The sequence below is a fragment of the Anguilla anguilla genome, chromosome 11, assembly GCF_013347855.1.
Source record: "Anguilla anguilla isolate fAngAng1 chromosome 11, fAngAng1.pri, whole genome shotgun sequence".
Classification (NCBI taxonomy): Eukaryota; Metazoa; Chordata; class Actinopteri; order Anguilliformes; family Anguillidae; genus Anguilla; species Anguilla anguilla.
The window spans coordinates 27,351,264-27,370,198 of NC_049211.1; the positions used below are offsets into that span (position 1 = coordinate 27,351,264).

At 46.7% G+C, this 18,935-nt stretch overlaps 1 protein-coding gene across 2 annotated transcripts in view; it reads right to left on the reverse strand.

Annotated features, from left to right (window-relative positions):
* Nucleotides 1-14,817, reverse strand: part of rapgef3 (Rap guanine nucleotide exchange factor (GEF) 3) — a 40,570-nt gene extending 25,753 nt beyond the window's left edge. The window contains exons 1-3 of one of the 2 annotated variants that reach the window (XM_035382763.1): nucleotides 14,471-14,817; nucleotides 13,332-13,417; nucleotides 4,282-4,326 (exon numbers count right to left, since the gene is read on the reverse strand). In XM_035382763.1, the coding sequence (XP_035238654.1) occupies nucleotides 4,282-4,326; nucleotides 13,332-13,417; nucleotides 14,471-14,501 (162 nt within the window). In that variant the 5' untranslated portion in view covers nucleotides 14,502-14,817. Of the gene's footprint in view, nucleotides 1-4,281; nucleotides 4,327-10,519; nucleotides 10,867-13,331; nucleotides 13,418-14,470 lie in introns of those variants that run through there. The other variant, XM_035382764.1, reaches the window with a different exon arrangement.
* Between the last annotated feature and the right edge of the window lie 4,118 nt (nucleotides 14,818-18,935).

The window sequence follows — 18,935 nt, forward strand, 5'->3', positions numbered from 1 at the left end:
ACACATACATGAGCAGAGCCAGCTCTGAGATTTTGGTGACCCCAAACAAGAATGTTGCGGTGACCAACCAATTGTGGGGCGGGTGGGCGGGGGTGGCGGAAGCAATCACAGGCCGGGGAAAAGATCACCGCAGACACACGAATAACAATACTGTACAATTAAAATTTCTTACAAAACAAATTTTACTTGAATTCCGTGGCCCAGGCACGGCTGTGGCCCTAAATTACTGCATAGTGTGTCTATTACACTACATTGCATTTATTTAGCAGGCGTTTTTATTCAAAGCGATGTACAAAAGTGCACATCATGGTCATTAGACGACTACAGAACACAGGTCTATGCCAGCAGCTGGCTCTGTACATGAGGTACGCTAGGCTAGCTGGCTACATGCAGGGCGGTTCAGTGTTATCCGGCGCCTAACAAAGATCCAGGAGTCTTTCAGGCCGCCTCAGGTTACAAAGTAAACGGCTCCGCTGCAGCGGGGCTTGGCGTAGCGCGGGCCGCGCGTCTCTGACTCTGACGGCGGCGGCTCGCGGAGCTCTCCGCCCCGCGGGCCGCTAACCTGCGCCCCTGTTTGAGCGAGTGATACCCGCTGATTATCCGCGCGCTGGAAAACACACCCCCGGCGGCGTCGGAGCGCGCGGCGGCTCCTTATTGGCCAGAGCCCGCGCCCCCGCAGAGCCACAGTACGGTCAGCTGTAATTTACTGTGAGGAAGAAACCACTACTGAGCTTCAGTGTGTGAGTGTGTGTAAAACTGTGTGCGTGTGTGTGTGTGTGCTCTCTTTTGTGTGCGTGCCTGTGTGTGTGTATGTGGTTTTTTTAACGCTATGCTATCCTTCTTGCATTTTGGACGGAAAAAGATAAAAGTCCCAGAGCTGCTGTCTGCTGCGTGTGGAAGCAGGGGGCTGGAGTTTCCACAGTGGGGTGATGGCAGGTGGCTCATGGTGTGGGCACTTTGCTCCAGCACACACAGTGCCTGATTACAGGGGTGAGGGAAGCCACAGCGCTAAGCTAGCGTACCGCTGGAGCAGCCGTGTGGTGTGGGGGTTTGTTTCAGAACCCGAAGCTCACGTTTGATACTGTCCTCATTTCTGCCCTCATGTCTTTCCCCTTTTGTTTTGTAATTAGTTTTTTTTTAAACGCATTGAAAGACGTCCACAAGCTAATTTACACTGGCGGTTTCTCAAGAAAAAACGACTAATAAAGTTAGTTCAAAAGCTCATGTGACTAAACCATGAAGCTGCTTCGGTAAAGAAAAAAAGAAGCAGCTGACGCTCTGCTTGTGCCTGCGGTCACACTGGCACTGAGTCGTCACATTAGAGGTTACATGAGGTGGTCCTCATACACAGCAGATGTGGGCAGCAGATCTGATGATCGACTCTGTTCTATCATCAGGAATCACAAAGCGCTGACACACACACACACACACACACACACACAAACACTTATGCAAGCACACACACACACACACACACACACACACACAAACACAAATGCGTGAACGCACACACACAAACACGGGTGCGCGCACACACACACACACACACACACACACAGGCCAGTGTTCCCACAGTCTCGCTTTCATCAGCTACACGGACCTGCACTCCCTCTGCTCGGTCCTAAAACCACATGCGTGTGCAGAAAGCGAGGCACTTGAGCAGTTAAGTGCATTCCAAGGCAGGCTGGAAATACGGGCTGTATACTCCCCTCGACGTACAGACACTCAGTCACATGAGACAGCAAAGAATTGATGGCTGACTTGTTCCGATTTGGCTTTAAGATTATGCCTCCTGATCTCTGATCCCAGAGCTTCCAGTGAACCAGCAGCCTAGCAACCTAAGTCCCCGCCCCTAAAAAGTATTCAGATGTCACACACTCAGAGTGCACGTGCAGTTTCTTCTTCAAACTACAGTTTGCAGGATTTTTACAAGAGCAATTGATTTGTTTTTCAAATTTTGAGTAGCAGCAGAAGTAATGGAGAGCATGGTGTGTGCGTGTGCGAGTGTGTGTGTGTGTGTGTGTGTGTGTGTGTGTAATGTATATATTCTGTATGTTATTAATGTGTTAGTTGTGTATTCATTTTGTGTGTGTGCGTGTGTGCATATTGTATGTATATTATGTATGTTAGCCGTGTATGTCTTTTATGTTTGTGTGTGCATGTGTGTTGTGTATGTATTGTGTGTATGTTATGTTAGAGTTAGTGAGTAGTGCATGTATATTAAAGTGTGAGTATGTTGTTTACTTTTATTTGTGTGCATTTTATGCATATGTGTTGACTGTCTCTTCAAACCTCTCTTACAGAGGAGGTAAGAGTTATTCCTTCAAGCAGACTGTTGAAGCAACTTAGATAAGGATGGAGGGTGTGGAGGAGGGGGTGAGGTGGGGAAAAGCGGGGGGGGGGGGGCTGGGCATTCTGTTCATGGAAATTACCAGAGTGCTGAGACTCCTGGCATTAGACTGCCCATTATACTGCCCTTTAGACCTGCCTGTCTGTGACTCCTCAGCCTGCCTGCCTTGGCTGGAATGTGTTTTTAAAAACACGCACAGGGAGGGCTTTTAGGGGGGGTGGTGGGGGGGTGGGAAAAATAGCAAGACCAGCAGCTACTGAAGATGCAAGCACTGCAACTCTGCGCAGTTAACTGAGCAGGCAAACAAATGCTGGGGAAAAAAATGCTAAAAAAAACTTTGCTCGACAGCAGTGAGGTAGATCGGAGCAGAACAGCCTTCCTGTCGCATTGGAATTGTGGGAAAAGAAAAGAGTAACTAAGTAGGCTGATTGTCTGTCTTGGCATTTCGAACCCCTAGTGCACTGGGGAGGGGGGGTGGGTGGAATTCTAATATGTGTCCCCAGCTGCTGTTTAAAAACAGGGTTTCTGTAGTCTTGGAGTTAGAAATGGAAAGGTGGGAGAAAGGCGTGACAGTTTCATGCACAGCTGGTAAATTCCCGGATCCCATATATACTGTGTACACAGAGACATGTTCACATCACAGCGTTCTGATTCGCGTTTGTCATTCGATCGATGGCGCCAGGCGCGAAGGGAGTCGAGATCAACATAACAGGTTACATCATTCGCTACCCGGCATCAAGACCTCAGTGGCCTAGACCTTAAAACACTGAATTCAATAAAACTTGTTTAACTGTTCCTGTGCTCTAACACTGCTCTCTCAAAATGCATTGCTTCGAGTGCACAAGGATTAGACAAGCAAGTCCATTAAATGTGTGTTGTTCTTATGGAATGGGATTAATTCAATTCATCATTAACCTGACTGCTTCATATGAGGGGACTCCCAGCATGCATTGCAATTAACTATGACATTCCTTCCCCAAGTGACAGCGGAACCCTCCAGTCGATCTAGAATTCCGCAGGACAGTCAGATCTGCTTTACTGCAGCCTGCTTCCCTCAGCCTCTCAGCACCACAGACTGCACTCGATCCAGAGCGTTTCCTTAAAGGGCACCTAGAGCCGTTCTCATATCTATGTCAAACACCAGCCAGCGATTAGCTTTTAACACCCGTGCCCGTTTGGATTCTGAAATCCATTCGAGCGATTCAGGAAGAAAAAAAGCTGACGTGGTTGGCTTTGAACTCCAGGGCTGATGTTTGGCTGCACAGAAAGTAGCCTCCCCGATGCATGTTTATGTCCACCTACATCACGGGTTTAGTCTATTAATGCTTGGCGCGTTCAGCCAAACGTGTTCTCTGTGGTTTAATTTTGGCGTAAAATGGTAGTCTGGCCTCGCCTTTTACCGGCACCCAGTCTGTCTCAGTTCTGGGGCGGGATTGTTCTGGATAAAACGGCCAATAGATTTTCAGAGTCAAACTGTCTCTGGGGATGCTGGTATTGGGTTGTATTGCCAAACCTTCTGTCCTGCAATCAGGTGTCAAAGTGTAAAAGCTATTGCTGTATATAAGTGTGTGCGTGTGTGTGTGTGCATGTGTACATTTTTGCGTGTGCGTGCGTGTGTATGTGTGTGAGAGCATGTGTGCGTGTGCATGCGTGCGTGTGTGTATGTGTTTATTATGTATGTATATGTGTGTGTGCCTGTATGTGTGTGTGTGTGTGTGTGCGTGCTTGGCATACCCTTTTAAGTCCTCTACCTCTGGTTGGGACGTTTTGGCCTGAAATAGTCCTGCCAGGTGCACTGTTTGATCTAGGGGCTGAAAAGCAGGGGCAGAGGGGGTACGCAGGGCGGGTGGAAAGAGAGTGTAGGCAGGGCGGGCGAGGAGAGGGGTGCGGGATGTAGGTCAGAGCAGGCCAGACGTCACTCAGGTACGCACCTGCTTCATGGTGTCCTGGGTGTCCAGGGTTTCAGGAAGTGGTGTCTGGTGGGGAGAAAAGAGAGGTAAAATTACAACACCATTCCACAAGCACGCCTGAGTCACCCTGATTTTAAATCGTTGTGCGGGTGCATAGTGCTTTCCATACGCAGCAGCTGGGCCCCTGCAATCCCCACCCCCCCATCACTGGTCCCCTGCAATCCCCACCCCCCCATCACTGGTCCCCTGCAATCCCCACCCCCCCATCACTGGTCCCCGATCACAATCTCCCCCCCCCCCCCCCCACAGACGCGATCACTGTCTGCCTGAGGCCTGGGTCCAGCCCTTCTTGTCCTCAGGCACGCGTTGTGATTCGCTGAGGAGCTCTCTGAGAATCGCTGAGCTCACTTTCTCTACGGCGCGTCGTTCCTTTGCCGGCCGGTCTGCTGGCGCCGCGTGTTTCTCCGCTCTGCTCAGTCAGACCCCGCCGGCCTTCCGCTGCCAGGCGTTCCTGCGCAACCGGCTGGGCGGGCTGTCAGAGCGCTCCAAAAAATAAATAAAGGTCCCGGATGACTGATCTTCTCTCTGAACAAATGAGGTCAGCCCGCCGCATGGCGTGTGCACGTGCACACGTGTGTTAGCAGGCGTGTGTGTGTGTGTGTGTGTGTAAACACTTGTGTGTGTAAGCGTGTGTTCCGTGCTCATGCTCTCGCACCCTTATGCAGCGTGCGCATGCTGTGACGGACGCGTGCGTGTATCGACGTCACCTCCCCCACCCCCAGATGACAACTCAGAGCTACATCTAAATGTCAGATTTGCATACTTAAGTACTCCTACCCCAAGTGTGTGGCGCTAAGTAAACCTGCTTCACACAAGCCACCTGTAAAGGGGCTGTCACCCTCTAACTGTCTCACAGAAGAGTACACACTAAACCACTGCCCATAGCCACTAAAAGTACAATAGTGTACCAGACAATGCATTTCAGCACTGAGTGGCTCGGTTGGATGGTGATGAATCCATGTAACTGCCACGGAATAGCCAAGTACGCTACATGGCCAAAAGTATGTGGACACCATGCATCCAACATCTCATCCAGAATTATGGGGTTTAATATGGAGTTGGTCCACCATTTGCTGCTGTAACAACCTCTAATCTTGCTGAGTTCCAACAAGGCATTGTCATGCTGAAGCAGGAAAGCGCCTTCTCCAAACTGTTGGGGGAGCACACAATCCTCTAGAATGTGATTGTATGCTGTAGCATTAAGATTTGCCTGTCCCAAACCATGAAAAACTGCCCCAGACCAAGGGGTGTCCAGATACCTTTGGTCATATCATACCTTTGGTCACATCATGTACCTTTAAAAAGGGTGTCAGTCACTGAGGCCAGGACACTGTTTCAGTTTGAGGGTTTGGGGCCTAATTTCACTCTTTCCGGGCATAGATGTAAAAGCTGCATTACTGGAAGAGCAGATATTAGGTGTCTCTGCTCAGTGTAACCCGGCCTTCATCCTAGTTTCTCCTTGAGTATAGAATGATGGATTATTGTTTTTTTTTTTTTGTTAGTCCAGCTGATTCTGGCTGTCCTCGGAAGAGCCCGGCCAACGGTCTGTGACTCGTGACGGACGCGCGTCCGCGCGATATCCGCCGCGTTTCCCGAAACCCCTGATAAGAGGGAAAGCAAATCTCTCTCTTTTCACCTGAGCTGAGAAATCTCCGCCCCGTTCCCGCTCTGCTTTTGTTCCCGCCCTTCTTTATAGCGGCTGGTTTATGGCACGGCTTTGCCCACCCTGCTCTGGTTTCCCAGCCGCTCCTGATCGGTGCCACACTCACGGTGTCGCTGGGAACAGTTTTATTTAGGGCAGGTGAACCGGCCCTTATGACATTTGTTTGAACTGGTGTTTGCGTTCGTAATTTGGCTTGCGGGCACTTGAAGTGCAGGTGCACAATGCCCAAGTTCTTGCTGTTGTCTTGGTACGGGGTTGCAAGGTCAAATCTGAAATACGAAAGGCGTGTCATACGTGATACCGGCTATTGTGTATACTGCATTGCTCTTGCAGCGTGTCGAACTGGAGACTAAAATAAAGGACTGTGAATTTCACCTTTAATGGTAAAGGGGAACTGACCTTTAAAAGGACTTTGGGACTGAGAATGACAGAAGGGACCAGATTCACAGACCCCAGTGTTTGTTCCTGAGCTGTTTTTTATGTAATTTCTCACGTGGTTCCTCTTACTGTTGCTCCCCAGCCGCAATGAACAGGGATTTCCCTGCCCTCTGCCTGTATTGACAGAGTAAACTGTGCTTAGTCTCTATCACATGCTGTTCCTGTGCTACGTTCCCCCCCCCCCCGCCCCACTCGCACCGTACACACCCTCCTCCCCTCCTCCTCTCCTCCTCTCCTCCGGCGGCCATGCCGTTTAGCCGGCCTGCGCAGAGCCGGACAGAGCACAAGCTCGACGACAGAGAGGGAAAACCAGTCTGAAAAGGGTTTGAGCGGGCATGCTCGCTACCTCTCCTTTCTCTCACTCCCTTCTTCCCTCACAGCTGCTCCCCCTCCCAGGGCTCAGCAAACGGGTGGCATTCTGGCCCTGGGTCCTCTCCCGACCCAAGTTCCAGAGCTGGAGGATCTTCCGTGCTCTCTGAAAGAGGGCGGGGCTTCTTTTAGCCCCGCCTCCTCCTTTCTGGCTGGGCCAGTTTTAATTACTAATCTCATCATGGGAGACAAGTCCAGACGCTGCAAAGCCTGGGTGTGGCCGCCCAAAACATGGGATCTGTGGAAGGCAGCGTGCAGAAGGACCGCAATGCCGCATGAGTGACAAAGCAGTGTGCATTACAACGCTAAAGCCATACGAGTGGCAGAAACCCGTGCAAAAAGACTGTAAACTGCAGAGTGGCCTGCAGGACGATGGTAGAACTATACGAGCATCAGAGCGGTGTGCAGGACGATGGTAGAACTATACGAGCGTCAGAGCGGCGTGCAGGGCGATGGTAGAACTATACGAGCGTCAGAGCGGCGTGCAGGGCGATGGTAGAACTATACAAGCGTCAGAGCGGCGTGCAGGGCGATGGTAGAACTATACGAGCATCAGAGCGGTGTGCAGGACGATGGTAGAACTATACGAGCGTCAGAGCGGCCTGCAGGACGATGGTAGAACTATACGAGCATCAGAGCGGTGTGCAGGGCGATGGTAGAACTATACGAGCGTCAGAGCGGTGTGCAGGACGATGGTAGAACTATACGAGCATCAGAGCGGCCTGCAGGACGATGGTAGAACTATAAGAGCGTCAGAGAGGCCTGCAAGACGATGGTAGAACTATACGAGCGTCAGAGCGGCCTGCAGGACGATGGTAGAACTATACGAGCGTCAGAGCGGCGTGCAGGGCGATGGTAGAACTATACGAGCGTCAGAGCGGCGTGCAGGGCGATGGTAGAACTATACGAGCGTCAGAGCGGTGTGCAGGACGATGGTAGAACTATACGAGCGTCAGAGCGGCCTGCAGGACGATGGTAGAACTATACGAGCGTCAGAGCGGCCTGCAGGACGATGGTAGAACTATACGAGCGTCAGAGCGGTGTGCAGGACGATGTTAAAACTATATGAGTTGCAAGAACAGGATGTAATGTGTCATAAAGAAAAGCACTTCACCATGGTATCAACATAATATCATGGTTGGGTATGATGCCATGGTAGCATGGCTGGGTATGGTGCCATGGTAGCATGGCTGGGTATGATGCCATGGTAGCGTGGCTGGGTATGTTGCCATGGTAGCGTGGCTGGGTATGATGCCATGATGGTATCGATTAGGTCTTCCCTGTTTGTGCTGTTGTCATTCAGCCTCTCCCCTGGGCTCTGCTGTTTGAGGCACCAATGCCCCTGTGTGCCACCCGGGCAGGCTGTCCCCTGAACACCACCCTGTTCATCAGCCCCCCTGTCCTAACGTCTCTGAGGCCTTCTGTGTGGCAGCACGCCCGCTGACCCAAGCGCCTTTTCCACGCCAGTCCTTCCTGTCGCACGCTCGTCCGGATCGCAGCTCTTCCTCCACCCCAAACTCACCCCCTCCCGGGCACAACCAGTTGGGAACCTTCTTAAACGTTTTTTGAGCACACCGACGCAAACATATTATTATGGTCAGCATACGCGTCGAAACGAAAGAGCACGCAATACCGCCATCTCGCACCGAGAGAGAGAGGAGGGAACGTGCGTGAGAATCTGTCGGCGCAGGAGGGATGCTTGGAATGCCAGCCGCCATGTCGCAATTAAGAGCGGGGTTCCAGACACCCAGGTCTGTGCCAGCGTTAGGGTCCCCTGAATCAAAGTGTACTGATCTGTACAAGTGTCTACCCCCTTTCGAATGCCTGAGAGCAGTCCTCATACAGTTTAACCGGAAAGGCTTATTGCCACATGCAGAAACTCACACTAATTTCATATGTTTACAAACACTGTGGGGCACAGAGTGTTCTCTTTGCTAGATTAGTGGCCAGGGCTGTTGTATATTGCTTCGTATTTACTTAGCAATATTTAGCAAAGATGTCACATGCTGGAACCGTGCTCTGTTTTCATTGAAGCACTTTCCCAAGTAAACTGTAGCTACTGCTTCGCCCCCTGGCAACATTCATGTTTTTTCTGTTTCTGAAGTAGTTTTCTGGTGCCATGGTCTAAACACTTCCAGCGTGTTATAACCTTTTCTACCTTCTGTAAAAATAGCCAAGTTACTTAAAGTCAGATATATTTTAAAATTACTCCACTGGGTGACAGCTATTTTGATTTCTTTTGGTAACTTGACTATGTATCTGGCTGATCACGTACTACAAACAATACGCTATTAATAACCTGGCTTTATTAAAAAAAACTTTGGCCCCATTGTACAGATTTCCACCATCCCACGCCCAGAGAAAGACAATAGATGGGTTCTTTGTGCACCCCACTCAAACTATAAAGCCAGAGGGGTTTGGGTTTTGATTCATTGCAGTCAACAATCACCCACCACCTTCCCCCAGACCCCTCACCTCACCCCCAAAACGGTAATCACATCCGTTTCTCACAGGAGCAGAGGCAGAGAGACAGAGAGGGAGGGGGAGAGAGAGAGAGAGAGAGAGAGACACAGAGACAGAGAGAGAGAGAGAGCCTCTTCCCCAGGTAGCCTACTGTAGGGATTAGTTCTGTGCAGCTGCTGGCTTTGTCTATTGTATTAAAATTTAATTGCACATCATGTTTCATGGACATTAATGACCATATTTTAAATACACAGTCGATGGCGTAAATTACTTTAACATGTGTAGCTGAAACGTTTGGAGTAGCAAGGTACAACAGTATGGGACAGTCTCAGTACAGTATGGGGGCGACGACAGCTAAGAACTCTTGTCTGGCAGTCGGAGGGTTGCCGGTTCGATCCCCCGCCCTGGGCATCTCGAAGTGTCCCTGAGCAAGACATCTGACCCCTAATTGGTCTGGTGAATGCGAGGCATCAATTGTAAAGCGCTTTGGATAAAAGCGCTATATAAATGCAGTCCATTTACCATTACCATTTACCACTAAACATATCGCGCCTCCGCCATTTAAGCCTTAAGCGGATAGTGTTATTGGTATTTCTTTATTGTTTTAGTGATACGAATTTCACCGTATTCCAATCTGTCAAACTCACACGCTTGTCACATTCCCTGATATAGTTGGGGGCTGCATTAAAGCTGTTAACGAGTGGCAGCGCTTTCCAAGGACTCCTCTGGCATACGTTCGAAAAACCTGTCCATTTAGCATTGTACGTAGGCTACTCATTTTACATAGTTTCAGACCAATGAACATGGCGTGAAAGTCGAATCGTGTGATGCCGTTTGGACGTATTAGTTTCTATTTCAAATGCTTTAGTCTCCTCTTTTCCAAGTGCACGTGTGTTCGCTGAGTCTGGAATGTTAATGACACATCGTGTCCCTTCCCTCAGTAGCCTACAGTTTTACGCCCATCCAATTAAAATACCCCGTTTAGGCCGACTAAAGCAAAATGTTCGTATAATTACATTCCAGAGACGCGACGTGTCATATGGAATTAAAATGTATGAATTTCCAGATGCTTTAAAATTTTAATTCTTCACATTTCCATTCGGAAATCCTGTTTATGGTGCTTTGCATTTGAGATGTATTTAAATAAGGTTAGCACTAAGAATTATCCCACAAAAATGTCCTTTTAAACCACAAGAACAAACACAAGTAATGAATAATAATAATAATAATAATAATAATAATAATAATAGGAAAACCATAGCATACCCAGCTTATCCCTCGTATTCTCGGTGTTTCCACTGAGTAGCGGTCTGGGTAAACGCGATAATTGTAACTCCTGAACAGATGCATTTTAGGGGTGTATTTTCCAATCAATAAAGCAAGAGAGTACTACTTTGCCGATTAATACAAATTCAGCTGCAGAGCATATCGAAGAATGTGGTTCCCGCATCTCTCAACCTCTTCTCTGGAAAGGAGGGTGTTTGTATCCCATTAGAACACGTCGCGTGCCATCAGAACACATCGCATTCCGTTAGAACACAGTACCCTGCATTCAGTAACAGGTCTCACTTGAACGCAGTCAGCTCCGAACTGCACTCTTAATAAAACTCAACGTCACTACATTGGTGGGAACTACGGCTCTATTATAATTCATGCGCCTGCCCACAACGCCTTCCCTGCTCGTCATAGGCATAGGCACGTAGCACCACTCGCCGTCGTAAATTTAACTCACTTTTTTATTGTGATATTTCCAGGTAGGCTAATTATAGACGGCGTTATTTAACGTTTGCATTAAAATCTCTAACTTCTCACGCTTGTCTTTGAGAACATCCAAGCAAGACGACGTATCGCTTACTTTAAGTGTGCCTAATACGAATAACAGTGGCACTTAACACAGTACAATTAGAAGCCATTTAATAATACGAGGAGTTGTCTCGAAAACATTTAACCTCCTCGATACAATTAACACCACTGTAATACAAGAATTACAAAGTCACATGTGTTTTGTAGTGGTGTAGCCTAGCAATTGCATACACATCACCCACACCACATTTCCTGTCGTTTTCTGTTGCTGACTGTAGCTTTTATAGTTATAACATACTTGATAAATCTCACATAGCCGGGAATTTATAGCGTGATGGCCCATGATATCAGACAGTATATACATCTGGATTTGTTTATATATTTTACACTAGACCAGGCTGTTCCGCTTATCTTCTGTCAGATATTTGGGTCTGATGCTCGTCAAGGCCGGAGCTGCCGCCGGAGTCAATTAAAAAAAGAAGGAAGCGTCTCGTTCTCAGGTACATTAGACAGAGCGAATTAAAGAGGCCCTGGGTACAAAACGGTGACCCAACAGAACTCGCCCTTGATTTACTGACGTGTGCTGGCTGTAAAGGTCGTTTTTATTTTTTTATTGAAGAAAATAGCAGAGCCAATGACGTGCTGTTGTGGGGAAGGCAAGGAGACTACTTGAGCAGGGGATGCGCACTTATGCTGACCCACGCATACGACTCACAGAGAAGTGGAGAGACCGTGGTCTGAATTTGTTAATAGGTTAATGTCGCGGGAGAGGTATTACTCGAAATACGAGTTAAGGAGGGATGGAATTCCAACACACCCATGGCAAGAGGAGAACAAATGGTAATGGTAAATGGACTGCATTTATATAGCGCTTTTATCCAAAGCGCTTTACAATTGATGCCTCTCATTCGCCAGAGCAGTTAGGGGTTAGGTGTCTTGCTCAAGGACACTTCAACATGCCCAGGGCGGGGTTTGAACCGGCAACCCTCCGACTGCCAGACAATCGGTCTTAACTCCTGAGCTATGTCGCAGAACAAAATCTAATCTAACCAATTGTGGTTAAAGACCTAATAATAAACTCAATAAGGCCTGTTCATTTGGTAGACTGACCGAAACGTTAGTCAAAATTGCATTAACTTTGTTGTGGGGGAAATAAACATTTCAGTTCCCATCACTGAAATATAAAACAAACGGTGGAATGACTAAACCTACAGTATGCCGCGTGTACACATGGGTGGTGCTTTTCAAAGTATTCATATGTTTTCAATGTTGCAATCACGTTTTACGTTTACTGAGGCTGTGAAAATCTTTTAAAAATGTATACAGGCTTGTAGTATGTCACATTCATTAACTGAGCTCGAGGTACTTCTGCGCTCTGAGGAGTCATTTCTGTAGTGAAGTCCCACGCGCTTATCTGCAGGGATGCAGCTGCGTGCCAAACCCTCGCACTGCACTGCATGGGCTCGCGGAGATAACTTCGTGTTCCACGAACAGACATGGAAGCTAAGCACGAGCCGGCAAGGGAATATAAATATTTAACAATGAACGCATTTCTTCCAAGATTTTTTTTTTGGACGACCAAGGCCAGAAATAACGTGTTAGCGGGGAAATCACTGAAAAACATACACGGATTAAGATTCATGCTTATCCTTCAAGACAGTCAAAATTTTATAGGGGTTTTAAAAACCCAGATCAGTTCCTCTATTGGCTGTCAAACACGATTGCATGTTACCCCGTTCTGAGAGATTAGATTTGCTATGACAGGGCTCTTCTGACCAATCTGCTGCAGCTCAGAGGTGACAATGTCAGAATTCCAACTGTAACTGAGATAAACCGCACACTCAGAAGACATCATGGAAGACCAGGGTTGAGGAATTTGGTTTGAGGCACTTTGCTGTGATGACAGCAACTTGTTTTTATCGGGAGGAATCTGCACCTGCGCTTCATCCATGCTAGGATGGCACTTTCCCATACAGAGCAGATGAAAACTGTCTTGAGGTCCTTGCTGAACGTTCTGCTCTAGGGCGGTAGCTATTCTGCATCTCTTCATCATCCTCACCCCCTCCCCCTCCACACACACACACACACACACACACTGTATTGTTAAATTTCTATAAAAAGAAGTCCTCAAAGGCCACCGGAATGTTTTACTCCCCACCAACCTGGTATTGTTTTCTCAGCTTCTGGCCTCTGCTGCAGTGCTTTATGAAAATGTGCTTGTGGTATTTTTGCATTTAATGGAAAACAAGGCAGAGTTCAGAGCTTGCAGACTTACTTCCCTTTCCTCTGGCGAGCGTCTCCGTGCTTGGGGCAGGCCGAACTGGGTGCTGGAGTCCGCTGAACACATGACTGATCCAGGACCTGGTGAATCGCCAGGTAGAGCGAGAGAAGGAGAGAGACAGGGGGAGAGGGGACACATCGGGAAACGTTTTTGCATTCAGGAGTAGAAGCGTGCATTTAAAAGAAATTGATTTGTTTTGCACCGAAAGGGAACGTGTCACCTGATGGAGATTTAAATAAGGGGGGGGGGTGGGGGGTTTGAGGGGGGCTCAGAGATACGGATCTTGGAATTCCAGGCCGGACCCTCCTCCGCCTCCCTCCCACTGTTTCTGGTGTCTGACACATAGACTCTCAGGGCTGCCTGGTTACATAAGCTCTGTTTAGACCCAAGCCATTGTGTGCTAATGAGCACGGCCCTTCCTGCCCTGCAGATCCTGTCACAGTGCCTCCCTCCCTGCTGCCGCCTCACCCCCCGGTTTGTGTCTTATATTTAGCCTCAGTGAGCTCTGTTTGCTAGGGCAGGGGTCCTAGCCCTTTCCACAGTAGATCTGGAGCCAAAACAGCACAATTTGTTTTGCTAAAAGCATTAGCCACGAGCGTGAGTATAGCATGTGACATCACTCTGAACGCTGACCCTCCGTCCCCCCATCCCCCTCCTCCTCCTCCCCCAGACTTTCCCTAGCCTATTCCTGAAGATATGGCTGAGTTTGGCCTGATAGCAGCCTACGCAGTGGCTCTGTCCACCTTTACTTGCGATCCCCAGTGGCAGTGTGGCTATTTTTCTGTCTGGCATTTAGGGGTTTATGTCCAGCCCAGATGGGAAGAGCACAGTCTAAAATTCAGCTGACCCTAGCGGCCCAGCTGCCACCGAAGACACGGGCCGCCACGGTTAAACAAAGCTTCTGAAAAGCACGCACAAGAACCAGAACCAGAACCAAGTGAGCCAGCTTGGTTTTGGCTGTACTGTGGAAAAACAAGCTATCAGGGCTGCGGTCCAAGCTCTACTGATGGACCACAAGACGAACAAATATATTTCTCATCAGAATAAAGAAGTATGGCCACTAAAAATAGCTCCCAAGATAAATATCACACCTGTAGCTTAAATGAAAAGACCCTTTTCCTCGCGGAACTTACGCAAGGATCTCCGACCTGTGCTGCGAGACATCTTCCTCTTTACGCAGGCGTGAGGCGTTTCGGCTGCGTCAGCTCCTCTCAGCAGCAGCGATGGAAATCCAGCAAAGAGCCAATCCGCCCCGAAGTGTCAATGGAGGCTATTGAGACGCTGCAGCGGCTAAGCTACAAAGAGGCCGTGCTTCACTGGCCCGCGTTCACATCCAGAATGCCTTCAAGGGACTGTGTGATGCTCGTTTAAAAATGTTTACCGAAAAGGAATCTCGTTTTCCTGCTCATGACCCCTCGTGGGGAATGCAGCCATGTGAGCGCTCCTTGTTTTCCTGATAAGGCGTAGCGTACCGAGCGGCTGGGCTAAATCAGATAGGGCCAACAATGAGTACGAGTTTGACAACGAGACTTGGTGTACTTGCTGTGGTTTTGACCTGAAGTGAGGGTAAAGACCACAGTTTGTGAAATGTCTGTTTTGATGAAACATTAGGCTTATTAGCAACATAATGAGGTACTTCAGTTGCCGCGGTCAGCAGACTTGTGAATGTCAGTAAGGAGTGAGCACCATTACTGTGTTACTGCAGCACCTGTTGCTGCTGTCACGTTTGAGTGCACCACCCACGTCAAATTAGAACTTTGATTAGAACTTTGTTTTTCCAAAAAGCTGGCAAACATGAAGAGGACAAGAACATACAAGGGCTGTTGCCTGGTATGTAAAGCTAGATAATGCTTCCCCCTAGTGGCGATATAAAGCATTTCTGCATTGAATTTGGTTTGTATTCAAACTATGCCAAAATGTGAATATTAATCACTTGAATTTACATATGTAGTTGTTGCAAAATATATATTTCAGCAGTGCTCAATGTCAGTGCTGCACCCCCCATATATCACAGAATTGGACCGATTATTCAGTTTCTTTTGTAGATACAATGGATTTGTATAAATGCAAAAACAGCATAGATCACTTTATTAATTAATCACAGATGCCAAATGCCTGTAATGTAATGTAAATTAATGTGATTCAAGGACTGTGTTGTTTTATTTGTTTTAAAGGAGCACAGTGGAAAACTGTGTGTGAGTGTGTGTGTGTGTGTGTGTGTGTCTGCTGTCTCTGCGCAGTTCCGCTGGGAAGGGAGTTCAATTTCCTGTATCATATCTCCACCCTTATGGGACCTGCATAGCTCTCTTTGTTTTCCTTCTATGTGTGTGCCTTGCTTCTCTCTCTCTCTCTCTCTCTCTCTCTCTCACACACATGCCCGTGCCTACTCTGCCAATTCACCTCTCCCTCTTTCAGCTGGGCCATTCATCATTCACTCTTCTATTCTCCACCCTTTCTCTGTACCCACATTTCCTCCACAAATCCCTCTTCTCCCCTCTTCCACCCCTTGTTTCCTTCCTCCCTTTCGCAAGCTCCACTAAACAAGTGCCGTAGAAGAGATAACACAAAAAATTAATTCCTCTTGTTTTCGGAGGTGAGAAGAGTGATATGAGTGTGAGAATAAAAGTGTAGAGCTTGACTTGTCCAAAGTGTATGATGGAGCGAGAGGTGGAGTAGAGAGAACAGGGCCTGAGAGAAAGAGAGACAGGTCACCAGTAGTGCAACCATCTGTCATTCTCTGGCCTCCACAGAGAGGACCAACTCCATTTCTCTCACGCTCACTGTCATCCTGTTCCCCCATCCATCTCAGAAAACTGCTGTGCCGCCTCAACTTCACGCTCGGTAAAGTCGGTCAGATAACAACCGATTCTGCTGTAGCCCTCAACTACTCAAGTTCTAATCTCATCCAGACTATGTGACTAGAAACCATGTGACTTTTCATTATAATTTTGGTTCTAAAAGATACTGTTCTTTTTTTAGTATTTCACTTGAACCTTGAAGATGTTCTATCCCGTTGAATACTCACATAGCCAGGACAGCTGACGGGGCCAAATTAGGACAGACAGACTGGGAAATGGATCAGGTTGAAAAGTTTCTAGTGGCAACATGGAGTCAGAACTTTGGTTTATTTGTATTTCAACAATTAAACTATGTGGACATGAGATCTTATAATACCTTGTTGGTATGGTGACACGACCTGTGTTGAGCATTTACCAGCTGTCAAATTGCCTGTGTTTACATTCTTCTTAAATAAACAAGAGCCATTTTGTAATAATTTCATAATGCTTGAAGACACTTTAAAAAAAAAAATCAACCTATAAAGTGGAACCCATGCCACACTAGTTGCATTGTAATGCAAATGTACTTTTTATGGTAATTAGTTTAAAAATGAACATAGTTATATTGGACCCAAATGTGCTCTATGGAAATAACCAACAACTGTATAAAATAATATTTTTAAGTCTCACATTAAGTCTGGGTAAAGAGTGAACAGACACTGACCTGAGCTTGGTTCCGGTTTCCGTAGTGTGGTATAGCACAAAAAGCTGAGTGATGTCTCACGCTGTTCACCTTACAGATAGAGATGTGTAGTGTTGTGATCCTTAACTTTTGTAGGTGGGATTGTGTGTGTGTGTGTAGTCTGTTGGAAACCAGCAACAGCTTCCTGCTCCTCTCTGATTGGTGGCGGTTGACTGTGCATCCTGTGGGCAGAGAGTTCTTTCAGTAGGTGGGCAGTCCCTGTGTCAGTGCTTTGTTCTGATGCCATTCAGGGGTGGTGATGCTGCAATTAACATTACACTGCACTAGGAGTTTATACCGATACAAAGAGAGGAGTCAGTGGCCAATGGAGTATGACCAACTGCAATAAAGCCCAAACTACCTCTTCTCTTTATAATATTTTATAGCATTTATAATTTACAAAATTAGATGAAGCTGCTTTGCACTCGGTACAAAAGTGTTTTGAAGTAATACTATTGATAGATACACAGCTATGCTCTGAATCAGCTGAATGTTCTGTGAGGTCTAATAATGATAAAATAAAGTAAAAGGATGAGCTGAAGGAGAACTAAGAATTAAAACACATTTCGTTTTTGGATTCACCCAGAGGAAAAATCTTTTGCTCAGGATAGTCTTTTCTTTAACTCTTGAGAAAGTAGTAAGATCTCAATTGTACATCTTTTTGAGATCACTTCAATCTGAATTGTTGCTCCTAAAACCCCCTTAGGAGAAAAGATGAGATAATGAAAGGATGAATTTGAGACTTCAGTAAGACGAATGGATATTGAATTGAGATGCGGTTGTTTCTCATGAGGTCACTATGAGAAAACTGAGACATATTTGAGAAGAATCATGAGATCCTAGGAGTCATAGCTGAGTTTTCTTTGCGCTCTTTCTCTGATCTCATGGTCCCATGTTCAGGAGACCTAAATTAGACTTATTAAAGATCATTTAGAGATCTCTTGTTTTGATCATTATTTGATTATATGTGGTTGTTTCTCCTGAGTTGAATTTGAGAAGTAGGAGAAAAAGCCTTTGGCCTCATCTTAGTATTAAAAATAGCTAATTTGTGTCTAGGAGAAATGAAAGAAACAACTATGAGATCTCTTCTTGGATTTTGCTTTCCTATGGGCACTTATAATAGTATTTCTTTGCAACGTTCCTAGGTGTGGAGCAGGGCGTAGGGAACTGGAACTGTAAACTGAAGACAGTAGATTTTAATGCAGGACAAGACTTTACTCTCCAGCATGATATGCAATTTACATTTCATCCAGCAGAATTCATTGAATTGGAAAACTCAATCCTCTCCGCTAGACTGATTTATGTGTGTTTGTTTTGGTGCTTTGGGATTCAGCTAGACCAACTTGATGTACATTTTCTTTCTGCAAACTAGCAGCACAGTTTAATTCAGGTTTTAAAACAATTCCACATTTAATAAAAAAACTAATAATAATAATAAGAATTGGCTAAAAAAAAACTAGCAGCACAGTTTAATTCAGGTTTTAAAACAATTCCACATTTAATAAAAAAACTAATAATAATAATAAGAATTGGCTAAAAGTCCCAGCTAAAAAGAAGAGACACATAGGAACAAGTAAGGGTTAATACCTGATTATTATTGACTCTTAAATCAGGGATGATACCTGATTTAAGAGTCAGTTATAGCTGCCTTTTAATATGGCTGGGAAGCAAATTCCAGAGATAAGATGCAAAACAGATTTAAGCCTAAAAAGGATCATCAGGAATCCAGCAGCTGCTATAAGCTCTGTGCAGCTGGGAACATGTGGTTCACTCAGATCCTGCGAGTATACAGATCCAAGGCCATTAAGTGCCTCATGGGTAGTCAGCAATGAATTAAACGAAACTCTCTGCATTTGACAGGGAAGTGGTGCAGTGACTAATGGAAAGGGGTGATATGCTCTGAGCTCTGTGTGTGGGTAAGCACTCTGGTTGTTGCACTAATTGCAGTGCAGAAGATTTGCAAATGGGGCTCAGATTTTGTGCATTGAAATTTTCTTTGGAAAAGCGATACTGTGTCGGCCTAAAATAAGCCAGGTGGAACTCAAGTTATATCAGGCCAGGACATGCTGTGTTGTGAAT